Source organism: Ochotona princeps, chromosome 7 (assembly GCF_030435755.1).
Source record: "Ochotona princeps isolate mOchPri1 chromosome 7, mOchPri1.hap1, whole genome shotgun sequence".
Taxonomy (NCBI): domain Eukaryota; kingdom Metazoa; phylum Chordata; class Mammalia; order Lagomorpha; family Ochotonidae; genus Ochotona; species Ochotona princeps.
Window position 1 is genome coordinate 42,920,381 of NC_080838.1, and position 15,962 is coordinate 42,936,342.

The following is a 15,962-nucleotide window of genomic DNA, read 5'->3' on the forward strand; positions in this document are numbered from 1 at the left end:
GTATTTGGCAAGAACGATAACAGTCTGTAGCTTGCTTAATGTGTAATTCACTTACTTTCTTCCTTTGTGGTAAAATACTACCGTGAAATGCAACTACAGAGAGATACTGATGGCAGAACTGACCAACAACTTGCACAAAGACAGCATGAAGGCTCCAATTTATATTTTTCTAACTTTTAGTAAATCTTGAGGAAAATTATAAGCATCAGTTGCTATGTTAGTCTCTCATACTCACAAGACTTAAATAATTACTACCTGTAATTATAGAACATATTTGGGGGGTCATAATTCCAGTAAGATTTCATCTCTGACAGTGTATCACACCAAAAGAAAAAAAGGGGGGTGGCTAGGTAAGATGTTGAAGGAATCTTTATTTTTCAGTTAGTATTGACAATCTGCTGGAAAATATTAGGGATGATTCTTTTTGCCCTGAATTATTGTTATTTTGCCCTTGTCATGAAGAGAAATATTCATCTGAACACAATTTCCAATTACCACGTGTTGTTATATTTATGTGTGTGGAAAATATGCACACATATTTAGTATGCATGTATTTTCTAAATGGTATTTTATTCCAAAGCCAGGAAAGAAACAATTTTGTGGATATTCTGAACAAGCAGTGTGGGTGGTTGATGCTTTCTACATGTGGCATATAATGTTTAAGTTTAGTATTCAACAGCTGTTTTTAACTGAAAATTACCAGATCCATAGTAAACACCATATGCCATTATAACTCTTTTAAAAGCTAATAGTGCGACTGGGCTCTTTTACACCTCTCTAGTCACCAAGGTTGTTCTGCCTTCAGATATTAGCCTTGAAGTTCATTTGTGCTGTGGCAATATGAAACTTTACCCCAACTCCTCCCACCCCTTTACCTTCTGGATCCCTTAACCATTCCAGACCAAGTTGTGTGATAGCACAGTGATTAATGGTAGCATTTATCTTTTAGCCATACTTTTGTCCCAGTTCTAATCTGCTCAGGTTATGAGAACAAAATATGATAGCTGAGTGGTTTAAGACAATGGTAACTTATTTCTTGCAGATGCTGAGAAGTCCAAGATCAAGACTCCTGCAGATCTGGTGTCTAGTAAAGGCCTTTTTTATTTGTGGAAGGCTAGCTGGTCTCAGAGGGTATCAGGGTCCTAATCCCATCAACTCATCACATACCTAATGCCTACCTCCTAATACTGTCACTTTGGAGATTAGCATTTCAGCATACTCATCTTGATTCAGAAACAAACATTCAGGCCATGACATTCTCCTCTCTCTAGCCCTGTTCTTAGTTTGCTCAAACCCTTCCTCTAGCTTTGGTCTCAGACATCTGAAATTATGCTAGTAAATATATACACTCAGAACAAAATGGTAGTGCAAGTTTAGCCACAACTTAAAATGCCTATACCCCATAGCAGTCCATGGATTCGGTTCCTGGCCCTGGGTTCAGATTGCACTTTTCTTCGAAGCAGCCCCCCAGAAGCAGTGGTAATGGCTCAAGAAAGTGAGTTTGCCATGTGGGAGACTTGAATCACATTCCAAACACCTGACATTCGCTGCAGCCCAGTCCCTGTCCCTGCCGTTCCAGGTGTTTGAGGAGTGAAGCCACCAACTACAGTGACCTCTCTTTCACACTCTACCAAATACGTAAATGAAGATAAACACATAAATAGGGTTTTTTTGAAGAGTCACAGTGACACTTAGAAACACTTAAAGTCAACTCAGCATATGTGTTTTCCTTATAATAAATTTCTCTAACTTAGATACTATCTCTGCAGTTCTTCAGATTAATATGATACTTTTAAACCACTTTGAATAGAACCTTTCAACTGTCAGGAAATTTATTAGGCCACTTCATAGCTGTACTTTAGCATTTAGATTAAAAATGGGAAGTGAATCTCCATTACCAGTTACGAGTCTGCACAGAATTCTTACTTAGTCGCAGTATAACTGTATATACTGGCTACGGTTAAATTTTCTTCCTCTTTCCTTGCCTTGCTTGTCAGCAAATGTTCTAATCTGTACGTAAGGTAATAAATATTTCAAATATAAAAGCAAATTGAATACACTGGAAATGGTGTAAAGGTTTAAAATAAAGGTGAAAAAACTCTCTTCCAGTGCTCTAATTTGATACGTGATGAAACAACATCTATTAAAGACCCACAAACTAAGAACCATCCCACAGTCACTGCTCTCACAGATTTTCATAAATGGTGTGTGGTAAAGGGACCTTAAAGCACATAATCCTAAACTTGTTTACTGAAAATATGAAAGTTACAGTATAAGCAGTTCTAATAGAGACTGGGAGCTTGTTTCCAATTTCCAGGAAAAAGCAAGTCATCATCTGACTCTTAGGATCGATCCCTGGCACTCAAATTCATGACCAGTATTGGTTGAAAGTTATCTTGACAAGTATGTTTTGTTCTCATACCCACCCTGCCCGCCACAGCCCACCATTTAATTATTCATTACCACAGGAATGTTTGTGGCTCCATGAGAAACTAAGTTGCCCTCGTGCTTGACCTGCAGAGGCTGGAACTTGGCTGTGATCTATCACAGCCCTCGGCGTGCTTTGATTCTGGCTTTTTATTGTATACATTCTTTTCAGACCATGGTATACTTTGTGTAATATGACCAAAGACTTCAACACAGTATAGGTGTACTTTTCCAGTTGTCTAGTGTAAACAGAAGTTAATAAATGATACTTGCTGAAAATTCTGCTCCCAAGAATCACACACACATAACCAAATTGTACCATCAAACTTCATATGGCATTACAGGGTGGAATTTTTTTTTATCAGAAGAGGCTTGTCCTCTAACATGAGCTGGTATACATTAAGAGTAAGAATTCTTTTTTTAAAAAGATTTATTTATTTTTATTGGAAATTCAGACTCAGAGAGAAGAGACTGAGAGGAAGATCCTCTGTCCGCTGACTCACTCCCCAAGTGGCTGCAAAGGCTGGAGCTGAGCCGCTCCAGGAGCCCGGAGCCTCCCCCAGGTCTCCCATGCGGGTGCAGGGTCCCAAGGCTTTGGGCCGTGCTTAACTGCCCTCCCAGGCCACAGACAGGGAGCCAGATGGCAAGCCGGGCCGCTGGGACATGAACCAGCTCCCATATGGGATCCTGGCACACACCACAAGGCGAGCACCCCAGCCACCAGGCTACCGCACCCAGCCCAGGAGTAAGAATTCTTTTCAGGCAACTGTTTTTACCATAGTTAGCTTTTCAAAAACTGTCATTACTGGAAGGACTTGTTTGAAAGTCTAAACCATTGTTAAACACTAATATATAAATCAGTACAGAAAAGCCAGATGCCCTATTCATGAATGTTAAATGGCGATCATAAATTTTAAAATGAAATGGATTAGTATAAAGGGAAGCTTAACCTAACACTCATCAGAAATTTTGTAAGGTGAACCCATTGAACTCACTGAAATTATGTCCATAGTGATAAATATACTTGTCTTTTAAAGATAAAAGTTACATAGCTTTCTCCTGATTACCAAGATGATACATGAACCAGTAGAATTAAGTCATTGACAGAAGTCACTACTCCATCATACACAGCCCGCCATAAACACTGTAAAGCACTACATTATCTGTTCCATTTAAGGACATGCTTGTTTTGAAGTCTGAATTGAGACAACTGTAAATGACTTTTTCAATAAAGGAGAAATTAAGGAAAGAAGAGTATGATGGGAAGAAATGTTTCTTTTACTATCTACTATAAATCATGCTCCTATGTTAATATAGCTAATGTAATCATCCTAATGGCCCTGTAAATACGCTAATCAAATATATATTACTCACTTAAAAGGTGAAAAATTAAGATATATGTTTTATTTGTTCAAGAAACTATAAAAATCCACTGCTAATATGGTGTGCTGCCATCAGAATTCACTGTGCCACAATACTGGACCTTCCACTATAAACTACAGTAAGATGTATTGTTTCCGTTTTTAAAATTTTTTTCCTAACTTGGAAAGCCAGAAATAAAAAGAGAGGGAGATAAAGAGATCTTCCATCTGCTGGTTTACTCCCCAGTTGGCCTCAATGGCCAAGGCTGAGTCAGTCTGGAAGTTGGGAGCCAGGAGCTTCTTCCAGGTCTCCCACATGGGTGCAGGGGCCCAAGGCTTTGGGCCCTTCTCCACTGCTTTTCCAGGCCATAGACAGGGAGCTAGCTCAGAAGTGGAGCAGCCGGGACACAAACCAGCACTCATATGGGATGCTGGAACCACAGGCAGAGGATTAGCTTGCTGGGCCACCGCACAAGTGCTCATTTCTATTTTTGTATATTTCATCATCACAGATTTTGAGTGGGTTTTATTATAGGTACGCATTAAAAGATCTAAATTGTCTTGCCTTTTTCAACTCTTATTCCTGTTACAGGAAAATAACTCATAGAATTAAATGAGTGTTCTTATAATTTGCCCTAAATTCTTTCTGTCTTCTCCACTGGAAATAATCTCTCAGTCATCTCTCCTAATGAACACCTAGCCTAATGGTTGACATACAGAAGATGCTCAAAAATTATTTGTTGAGAGAACAGATATGATAATCAGCAGATATTGGAGCAAGTATTATTGGACACTGTTTTATGCAATTGGAGTAGTAGTAATTGGGAAAATAGTCTACTTTCATGAAGATCGTCAGGGAATAAACACTTATCTGCCTATGTCAAGTCGTTGTAAATGTTGAAATAAAAATAAGGTAGAAGGAGGAAACTTTTGTTGGCTCCTTAGCAAAGCACTGCTTTGGAAGATGTGAACAAAGGATTTTACATAATCTGATTTTTGTTTTAAATTAATGTCTGGTTGCCATATAGAATTAAAAAGGCTAAAAATGTGAGCAAACGATCTGCAGATGTTGCAGGACTTCCTAGAACACACTAAAGACATCAGATTTTGCAGAAAACAAGAGACCATTAAAGTGCTTCTGAAAAAAAGAAAATAATCTGATTTATACTGTTAAAAGGTTTACTCTTTATGTGAGGAACAGGCCAAGGATGGAAGCAGCGGAGGTCTTCCGGAAGGTTTAACAATGATGCAGACAAGAAATAATGGTCACTCAGGTTAACATAATGATATTGCAAGTGATGAGACGTGGTCACATTTTAATTATGTTTTGAAGGTTAGAAGCTGAATAATAATGTTAATAGAAAAAAGGAGAAATTTACTCAAGCATGTTGCTTCAATAACCAGAAAAATGGAGTTGTCATTTGCTGGTGACAAGGAAGATCTCAAGGGGTTGAGCTAGACATACAGTGGGAATCAAGTGTCTCTGTTTAAATCTGTGAAGTTTGAGAAATCTGTTTGGATCCCAGTGCCTCAAAGATGGTGGGGAAGCAGATTGATGAGCTTAGAGTTCAGGAGAGAGGTTAAAACCATAAATTTAGGGTCATCAGGGCACTGAGGAGACTTAAAGCAAGGGACCAAATGAAATCACTATGGAAATGGATACAGTTTAAAAAAAAAAAGTTGCCAGGACTAAGGCAGCAGGCAGGGGTGAGCACACACGAAACCCCACACAGTGGGTAACAGGTGCAGCTGGTGCAGGTGGAGGCCCGCAGGCAGCTGAGGCAGCGCTCTAGTGGAGGGGAGTTTTGAGAGGAGGAAGATATGCCAGATGATGCCAGTTTCTAAAGGAGACTCAGACTCTCAGAGGCTGGAATTGATCAAGTGGCAAGGCAAAGGTTAATAAAACTATTTTAGTGGCAGGATAGAGACAAAGATCTGATTGGAGAGAATTTTAGAAAATAGGCTTCTTGCAAAGAAAGGACAGGGATAGAACAAGCCTGTACACGAAAGGAGACTTAAAATTGTGGCATCCATCATTCACAGGATGTGGGCTTTGATCAGTGAGTGTGAACACCTGTGATTGGATGGGGTGGAGCAAGAAGAGGACATTGATGTAACATGAGCTAAATGGAAATGGAACATCGATTTATTATGACATTATCGTTACTTGCATGCTGTTTTTTCCAAAATATTTTTAAGATACAATTTACATACCAAAAAACATACTTGTGTCCAGATCATGCGTATTTTGTTATCACACTCATAACACCCAAGTTAAGAACACAGTTTTATTAGCACCCCAATGATTGTCATGATTTCTCCACCTCAATGTCTTGCTTCCAAAATATATAGAAACAACTTGGTTGAAAGGTATTTATACCAGAATACTAGCCGGTCATGAAAAAAAAAATTATCTTTCAAAACAAAATAGATAGAGTTGGAGGCCACTATGCTGGTGAAATGAGCCCACTTTGAAAAGACAAATATGTTCCGATTTGTGGTAACTAATATATAGAGTGTAAAAAAAGTAATGAGTGTGAATGAAATGGACATGTTGAATTTGGTTGTTTCCAGCCCTTGTCTGTACTCAGGAGGGGCAGTGGTCTACTTACTGCTTGTTCAATTCTTGAGTGGACGACTGAGCTTGTGGTTATATTTGGAAGTGTGTCATCAAGAATAGAGAGCATAAAGAAATAGGTGTGCAGGAGGAAAAGGAGAAAGTATTATTATGTTCTTAAAAATGTTTCTGTGAAACACATGAAATCGATTCCCTGTGTGTAAATAAGTTTTTAAGTTCATTATAATCCTCCTTGTTAGACAAGATTGAACTATACCATAGCATGGGTTCTAAATATATTAGCACCAATAAAATAGATACCTGTGAAATAAACATGTATCAGAAAGCTTCAACCATGTAATGGCTTTTCTTGTAAACGTTCATACATTTTTTCCTTATTGCATAGTTCCACATTGTGATGCCACACAGGCCCTCCCTAGATCTATCATGTACACACTCGCTTGTCCTCTGCTACATTGTGATGTCACACTGGCCCTCCCCAGCTGTCACATACATACTCCCTTGTCCTACATTGTGACGTCACACTGGCCCTCCCCAGCTCTGGCACATACACACTCCCTTGTCCTCTGTTACGTTGTGATCCCACATAGTCCCTCCCCAGCTCTGTCACAAGCACACTCCCTTGTCCTTCCACATTGTGACGTCACACAGTCCCTCCCCAGCTCTGTCACATACACACTCCCTTGTCCTTCTACATTGTGCCGTCACACTGGCCCTCCCCAGATCTGGCCATTTACTCTTGGACACTCCAGCCCCCAGGACTATGAGAAGTACACTTCTTGTGTTGGTAAATTTCCCAAACTCTCATGGCAGCAAAAGGAAGACTTCAGTATGTCTAACCCAGTACCCTACACTGTCCTGTCTGACCCTTCCTTGCCACAGGTGCCTCTGTGGACTGTGAAATGATCACTGACCTTGTAGTTACCTCCTTGCCCCTGCCCTCCTGCTGGTTTCACCTCTGTGAGTGAAATCAAAAAATAAAGCAATCACTACCTAATTGTTAGATGCTGCCTCTGTGACAGCCAGTTCACACCTGTGCAGCACTATTACTGAAATAAAATTATAAAAGATCTTGATGCAAAAAAACTGACACACAGTCATGGGCTGAACAGAGTAAGAATTAGAGAAAAATATATGTAGCTATATTTAGCTATATAATCAAGAGGGATTAGTGGAGTATTAGATCATTGCTACTAGTCCTTGTCATAGCTCTGACGTTTCCCGTTGAGATCACTGAGGTGGGAAATTTGCTCTACTCATCAGACTTGTAGTCATGATCCCGAAAATCTCAATATCAGAACAAGACTGTTTTTAGTTACTTTTATTGATGTTTGCATTATACTCCACATGGAAATCGCCCAGATTCTCTCATTGACCAAACTAGAAACAGCAGCATAATTTAAGATTTTAATTATTTATTGGAAAGTCAGAAATACAAAGAGGGGAGACAGAGAGGAAGGTCTTCCATCTGTTGATTCACTCCCCAAGTGGGCACAACAGCCGGAGCTGAGCTAATCCGAAACCAGGAGCGAGGAGCCTCCTCTAGGTCTCCCATGCGGGTGCAGAGTCCCAAGGCTTTAGGCTGTCCTCAACTCCTTTCTCAGGCCACAAGCAGGGAGCCGGATGGGAAGCAGGGCCACCAGGATTAGAACTGGTGCTCATATGGGATCCCGGTATATTCAAGGTGAGGACTGTGGCTACTAGGCTACTGCACCGGACCCATGGATATTATTTGTGTGACATGTAAGCCTAGCCTTGGACACAGAAAATGCTCAGTGTCATTTTCAACATTGCAGAGGGTAGAGAGAATGCATGAGACTAGCACCAACTCCACAAACGTAAGACAGAGAGCACCATCGCTTCTCCTGATGGGATCCATGCTAGTTCCCTTATTTCAGTACCATACCTAACCAAAAAGAGCACTTCCATACCCAAAGTGCATCGTTATATGGAGGGAAAGGAGCGGACAGATAAAATAGAAGACTTCACTGTCTGAGGACTGCCAGGGTCTTGGTCAATTCCTGCCACTCTGTCTCCAACATGAACTTCAGACTCACTTTACTGTCCGCCTATGTGCTCATTCCCTGAAGTGTTGGAAAGGTGGGCGTTTTCTCAGTTCCCTGCAGCTCCTGTGAGCTCTTCCAACAACCTAGGACCGAGAGATGGCGTGATCCCCGTCTCTGTTACCCTTGAACTCCAGCTTTCCTCAGCTTAATGCCTTGGCCTTAGTTAACCTGCACTACTGTGGCCGCTCAAAGATTCCTTCCTCCACTCACTGTTGTTAAACCAGAGCTTAGCTTCCTCTGGGTAGACATGCCAGCCACTCTTTATTCCAAGCTAAGATGTAAGAGAAAGAGAAAACAAGATGAAGCGGTATCCCCAAGAGCCTGCCACGTTCAGACACTTCTGTTTGGAGGAGTACCTATGCAACTCCTTGAAATAAATGCCAACACCAGGTCTGAAGACCCAGAGGAATGATACAACTGCAAGAGCTCTGCCTTCTCCCTGGGGGAGTACTGCCCACAAGCAGCACCATCTGCAAGTCCCCAAGTCCTGTTCCAGCAACTGCCAGGTTCTGCCAAGTCCACATGGGCTGCTGCCCTTCACATGTTAGTGGTCGTGCAGTTTGAGGAACTCCTCATAGGACTTGCTTTCAGTTTCCAGCCCTGCCAAGACAGTAACCTCCCCTGAGGCAAAGCGGCTTTCTGTACATACAGGAACACACTAAGAATAGCAGTTTGAGGTCCCACACCAAACTGACCTTTGAATGAATGCCATAATCTAATCAACGTCTTAATACTGACTACATATTAGATTATTTGGGGAGCCTTTAAAAAATTAAGTGGGAAGGGCATTGAGACACAACATGGAAAGCTGCCATTTGCAGCACCCATACCCCACTTTGGGGCATCGGTTAAAACACTGCTTCCGACCTTGCTCCCTGCTGAAGCTCCTGGGCAGAGTGAGTGCAGTCCCTGCCAACACATGGCAGTCGCAGACGGTGGACGTGGCTCCTGGTTTCAGCCTAGCTCAGCTATGGTCATCACAGCCACTTGGGCAGTGAACAGAAGAGGGTCTGCCTCCTAGTCTTCCTTTCAAATCTTTTTTAAAAATTAATGCAGCTGATGTCAAGGCTGTATTCTGAGAGGTTCTCCTTGCTACTGGTCTGGGAGGGCCGTGAGAACTGTGGTGTACTGAAAGGCCACGAATAATTCTGGTCTCACTCCTTCCCTCAAGGACAGCACTAAGGCTAGATGTGTGATTTGCATGCGGAGTCCCCATTCCATACACGGCAGCTCTCTCCCAAAGCCCAGGCCTCCCTGGTTTGCTCCCTGAGCTGCCGTTAGAGAAAGAGCAAAGGCCAGTCCCCCACCACGTCCTTCCGCCTTCTCCAGCTGTGATGGACTTTGCTTTACTAGTGACGTAACACAGCAGCACGTCACAGCCCTTTCCTGCTCCCTGGCTCTCATGCTACAGCCACAGAAGCTACCATGAGATCAGCGTACAGCTCTGCCCATCACCCCTGGGTTCTTGTTCCGTGCAGGAGGTATAACTCACAAGGAATAGATGGAACAAGAGAGGGCAGCAGAACTAGCAAACAGAATTGTAAAAGGCTCCCCCAACACTTTCTTAGTTTAGAAACTGAACTGCCAAGCACCATAAGCCTGTGCTTTTGTAATACCCGTGCCATGTCATGTTTTACATTACTGTCTCCCCATCCACTGAACTGTAAACACTCAAAAAACCAAACCAGTGGCTGTACTTAGTAGGTGCTCAAGGAAATGCCTGATCAGTGATTCACCAAGTAAACCCCCACGTGCAGAAGGAGAGCTGTTTCCGTGGCGAGAGTGGGAAGGACTCAGTGTGCTTTCCCCGCTCAGGGCCCACGGTTCACAGGCGTAACTGGAGCCTGAAACAGGAGCAGAGCAGGCGAGCTCACAGTCTCAACATTGCTTAAGCACAGCTTTTCTTCTTAAAAAGACATCTAAGCAGTCACCATCTTCTTGTACTCCACGTCTGCTTTCTTTTAGACCTCCCACATAGCAGCAAGCCCAGTTGCTCCCTTCGTCTCGTTGCTATTCCTGTTTTCCAGCTCAGCAGCAGCCTCGTTGTTATGCCCCTCCTTACAATAACAGAAATTAAACTGCAGCATAATTTAAAAGAGATCAGTCAACTGTACAGTAAGTCCTTCTTTGCCCATTTTGACTGCCACAGTGTTTGGAAAGTTCTGAAAGCTGCGACCACATATCCACAAGGCCTTCTGAGTAATGCTATGTTTATCTTAGAATTCCAGCCTACATGGTAATTGTACGCTGCCTGTAGCAGATGCAGCCAAGAAGTCTCAGTAATGATAGGGTACCGTGGACTGTGCTGCCAACCCAGGACTCGGGCCACATGAATGTGCTGCCTCCATTCTGGAGGACTGGACTTCCAAGAGGAGTACACAGCGAGAAGATGAAGACCAACCCACCTAGTCCACCTGACACCTTTGAAAACCAAGGGCACTGTTCCTAGGCAGCATTAACATAGGGTTTTTTTTTTTTTAAAAGATTTTATTATTATTGGAAAGCCGGATATACAGAGAGGAGCAGAGACAGAGAGGAAGATCCTCCATCCGATGATTCACTCCCCAAGTGAGCCACAACGGGCAGTACGTGCCAATCCGATGCCGGGAACCAGGAACCTCTTCCAGGTCTCCCACGCGGGTGCAGGGTCCCAAAGCCTTGGGCCGTCCTCGACTGCTTTCCCAGGCCACAAGCAGGGAGCTGGACGGGAAGTGGAGCTGCCGGGATTAGAACCGGCGTCCATATGGGATCCCGGGGCTTTCAAGGCGAGGACTTTAGCCGCTAGGCCACGCCGCCGGGCCCCCTAGGCAGCATTAATCAGTACTCAGAATTTCCATGTGGTAGCTCTCCGAGGGCAGGATCTGATACAGGAGCAGGCATTTGCATCTCAAGGTGCTGCAAAGGATGATTTAGAAGATACTGTTGCTGCAGCATAGCAAACCGCTTGTGAGTTGTTCTAAAGTTCGCCCAGATCCCAGTGCAGCAGCCCCGGCCTGCTAACTAGTACCTTTATCCCTTCAACTTAAGGCTATTTTTCCAAAGTGGATTCCCTGTTTAGAACCATAGGTGCTTGTTAAGAATACACTTTCCCGAGCCCCAGATCAGTACAGCACGATCTCCAGGGGTGACGCCTTGAACTTATCAAGCCACTCAGCAGATTCTTTCAGCCCTAAAATTTTCACTGCTGCCTTCGAAGTTCATGGTTAAACTTACAAAAAAAAAAAAAAAAGCAATGGCTCTGTTAGAGGGAATTCTTCATTTTCCATGATTGGACTTCAAGTTTTTTACATAGTAATTGGTAAGAACTAGAGGATTCCAGTACCCAAGGAGGAATGACACACTTCCAAGGAGAAAGAATATAAGTAGAACACAGTCAATAAACAGATGTATTTACTTTGTGTTCCTCGTTACAGTCATTTATCATTGTTTAGTTTAGTCCAAACATATGAAAGTCAAAAAATTTGTGGGAAAATCAAATTACAATCATTAAGGTTTTTTTTCCACACAATATGCTTTCTCTGTGAAGTTTTTGTGGACCCCTTATGTATTCATCCCTTCTTCCATGAGCCATACATTAGCATAATAATAATAATAATGCAGAATCACTGTCCTTGAGGTTTTTTGTGTTTTTTTAAGATTTACTTACTTTTATTGAGAGAAAAGGAGACACAGAAAGAAAGCTCTTCCATCTGCTGCTTCACTCCCTAAGGGACTACAATGACCAGAGCTTAGCCAATCTGAAGCCAGGAGCCAGGAACTTCTTCTGGGTCTCCCACATGGCTGCAGGGTCCCAAAGCTTTGGGTCATCCTCAACTGATTTCCCACTCCACAAGCAGGGAGCTGGATGGGAAGCGGAACAACCAGGACATGAATCAGCGCCCATATGGGGTCCTGGTACATGCAAGACAAGGACTTTAGCCACTAGGCTACCGCCCAGGCACTGCCCTTGAGGAGTTTACAGTTTGTATAGGAGTCTATTAAATTGGTAATTTACCATATGGGCAAAGAGTTGCACACAAGAAATATTAGAGGCTAAGATGCAGGGACCGTAAGGGGGACTTGGCTCCTAGAGAAGGAAGTGCCTCAGTAGGAAAACAAATGGGCAGGGAGAAGGAAGGTGACTACTGAAGAACAGAAAGCGAGTTAGGAACTGGGGAGAATGGAGCATGTTTCCAACAGAGTGACCTACTTGAACATAGCTCTGAGTCATAAAGCAGGATGATGCTTTATATATCAGGATAGACAAGAATTCAGGCCTGCTCGCTCCTGGAGGCACAGACTGGGTAAGTGGAGGCTAGTGCAGAGAGAGGTGCATGTGGCGACTGATTACAGCAGGCCTGACTGTGTCAGGCACCTAGGAGGATTCCAAGGTGATAGCCTCAAAATATTGATTGTGATAGCTGCAAAAAATGCTACAGCTTACTTGTGGGCCCTCCCTGGGATACTGTGCATGAAACTGAAGTAACCCATAAGCTGACCATACTATCAAATCATATCAAACAGACTTCAGTTTGTTTTAATGTTTAACATGGAAGGATTTATAAAACATTAATGACCTGTAGAGAGATTGGGAATCAAGTTGAGAAAAGTTGAACCCTCATGCTATATCCTTTGATACTGAATTTGATTTTCATATCATGTATATCTATTACCTTTAAAAGAGAATGAAAGCAAAAAATTTGTTATGTTGCACTAAGGAGCTGGTTTGTCAACATATACCAGTGATTTAACATATATTAAACTCAAGGCATGCCTTATTCACCCAGCGGTGATAGCAGTAATATTCGGTGGTATGACTGTCATAATCTAGAAATACCAGAGTTGCACAGCTCTTTTGTACACCCTCTATAAATATGGTCTTTCTCTTTCCAGTTTGCAGCTCATCTTGTGAAGATGAAATACCCACGGATCTGTATTCTGGATGGTGGCATTAATAAGATCAAGCCAACAGGCCTGCTCACCGTGCCATCGCCTCAGATATGAAGAGCCTGGTGTATAACATGCAGTGGCATCCCAAGCATGCCAGAGGACAGAGTGGCAGCAGCACGCGACAGCACAGCCCTCCCGAGCCACACCAGCCACGACAGAACCAGACATCCAGATTGTTGCATTTCCAGAAAGCATTGTCACAAATCTTTTTTATATCTCATGACTCAAATAGTCAACTATCCTGGCAAGAAACTTGACTGCACATGTATGCCAAAAGAATTTTCTTAACAGTGAAATCAGAGCATGCATTTTTACCACACTGCCACATGAAGCCAGAGGAATTCAGCTGACATGACAGATTTGCGCTATCAAGAAACCCCAGTTGCACTGAGAAGGCTGCTCTGCATCGCAGTGAACAGCAGTCCCAGTCATGCATCACTCAGAAATACAGACTTAATGGGGGTCGAAGGCCTCTTTCCATGGAGAACATTAAGAAGTTATCCACAGTGCATTCCTCATAAATAAATCTAAGTGTTGTTACAGTGTGTCTGTGACTGTGTCGGTGTGTGCAGAGGGAGTAGTTTGGCCAACTGCATGAAAAAGTAGTAGTTTAGTCCCAAAAAAAGTGAAATTCAGAAACCATCCATGTTAAGTGGGACGTTAGTTGAGCTCCTATGGCCGAGAAACCAAAAATAGCGGCTTAAACAAGTGCACTGGCTTTAGTCAGGCTAATAGTCAGCCCAGGGCTATTAGGGTGGTTTCTGTCGTTACACTGTCTAATCACTTTACCAGCCATGCTACAGGGCTCCCATCTCATGGATGAAAGTGGCTACTCAGCTCTCATCATCACATCTACATGTAAGAAGGGCTTCAGAGAGAAAGCAGGGAAAGAAATAGAAGCAAAGAGAAAAGAAGAAGGGAGGCTTGCCACTATCCTTCAAGGGCACATGCCCAGGAGTTGCGTGAATTTCTTCTGCTCACACAATCATGGGTGAGAACTTGGGAACTTTGCTGCATCCTACACATGGAAGGAAATCAGAATATACTGTTTGGTTGGATGCAACTGCCCCAGCTGAAAACGCACTGCTGTGTAGGAAGACAAAAACACCCCAAGGGACAGACTCATCCTCTTCCATAGGATTTTAGAATTTAACTACTGTACTTCATTGACTCTAAGATATATCAAAATTATATATGCCATGAAGATAAAATATAATAAACTAATATGCCATCAATTATAAAATGTGTTCCCATTTCAGAAATCTGGAAAATAGGTATCTTATATATTGTTTGAGTATCTTCAATTTTGTTTAAACTAGAAAGTTGTCATTAATCCGTAATGTATATTTCTATTCAATGTTAAGGCTATTGAGGTAGGAAAATTCAGTAGACACCCCAACCCAACCTGCTGGATCAAAGATTTGTTATCATTGTTACTTATTTTGTAATCTTTGCATCTACCTTTTTATTGAGAAGGTCAGAGACCATATTGTCTGTCTTGTTACCTTTAGCAACCCACTACATTGAATATTTCCATTTAATATAAAAGGAAATTGAATCTCTAGGGAAGTTAGAATCTGACTGGAGGAGACAGAGCCCATGGTAGTTTTTTAAAACTGCCTCACTCATCTAGTATCTAATTATATATGAGTAAATTAGATAATCAATTCAGTGAATAAAGAATTTCTAAATTTATGTCCAGATATGAAATTTGATCAAGAAATCAAATTAGATAATTCCTAACAACATAAGCCAAGCTTTTTGCACCCTTTTGCAAAACATAAAATGCTACATTTGGAAAGAATATTAAAAATGTCTAATACTTATCCAAGATTGAGAGAAGGAAATTTCTTGAAATGAAGAGGACCTGCAAGGCACAGCTCATTCCTGCCCTGGGATGGTATGTACTGGTCCAGGCCTGGGAACTGGGGTTGTGAAGTGCACATTGGGATAGAAGAAGACATCTTGGGCCTTCTGATGTTTCCATTGATAACTATCCATCAGGCCAAAGAATAGAAAATTATATTTGTGCTATTTTTCAGTTTGAGCATTCAATGACAAACATCCCTCATAATTACCATCTTAGATTTTGTGTGAAAATGGTAAAATCGTAAAATTGAACTGATGCAACTTTTAGATTTGTAAGCTAGTTTTATCTCATGTACTGCAAATAGTACACATTGTAAATTACTGGAAAGGTAATCAAGTTTTCAAAGCTCACATGTATATCTGTCCTGAGTGATTTTCTTGGTGAGGTCTTAGAATAGGTGCTTGTGAAGAGTGAGTGTGGATCTTGATCAATTCAGTGTTCTATAAATAGCTTGTGACATGCATGGTTTCTGCTGTGACCTCAGGCCCAGGGTTTGTCTTGAATTGTTATTCTTTACTTTTTCATTCTTTTCTGGGTGCCTATTTTCTGTTTTACTAACCATAGCTTGTAAATCATGGTGTTCCGTTTGTGTGCTCACTCTAACCCATAAACAGTGAGCAGACAGATACCAAGGCTCCTGATCACCAGGGGTCCTGGATGTTTTACATTAATCCTCCGAGTCATGTCCTTTCTTGGCTTAAGACTAACCTTGGAGTTAGAACAAATGCATT

General features: G+C 42.1%; 1 protein-coding gene across 3 annotated transcripts in view; it reads left to right on the top strand.

Moving 5' to 3' along the window:
- TBCK (TBC1 domain containing kinase) overlaps positions 1-13,908 on the top strand; it is a 184,275-nt gene extending 170,367 nt beyond the window's left edge. For all 3 annotated transcript variants that reach the window (XM_058666970.1, XM_058666971.1, XM_058666972.1), the window contains one exon: positions 13,305-13,908. In XM_058666970.1, the coding sequence (XP_058522953.1) occupies positions 13,305-13,415 (111 nt within the window). In that variant the 3' untranslated portion in view covers positions 13,416-13,908. The remainder of the gene's footprint in view (positions 1-13,304) is intronic.
- The last annotated feature ends 2,054 nt before the right edge of the window (positions 13,909-15,962 follow it).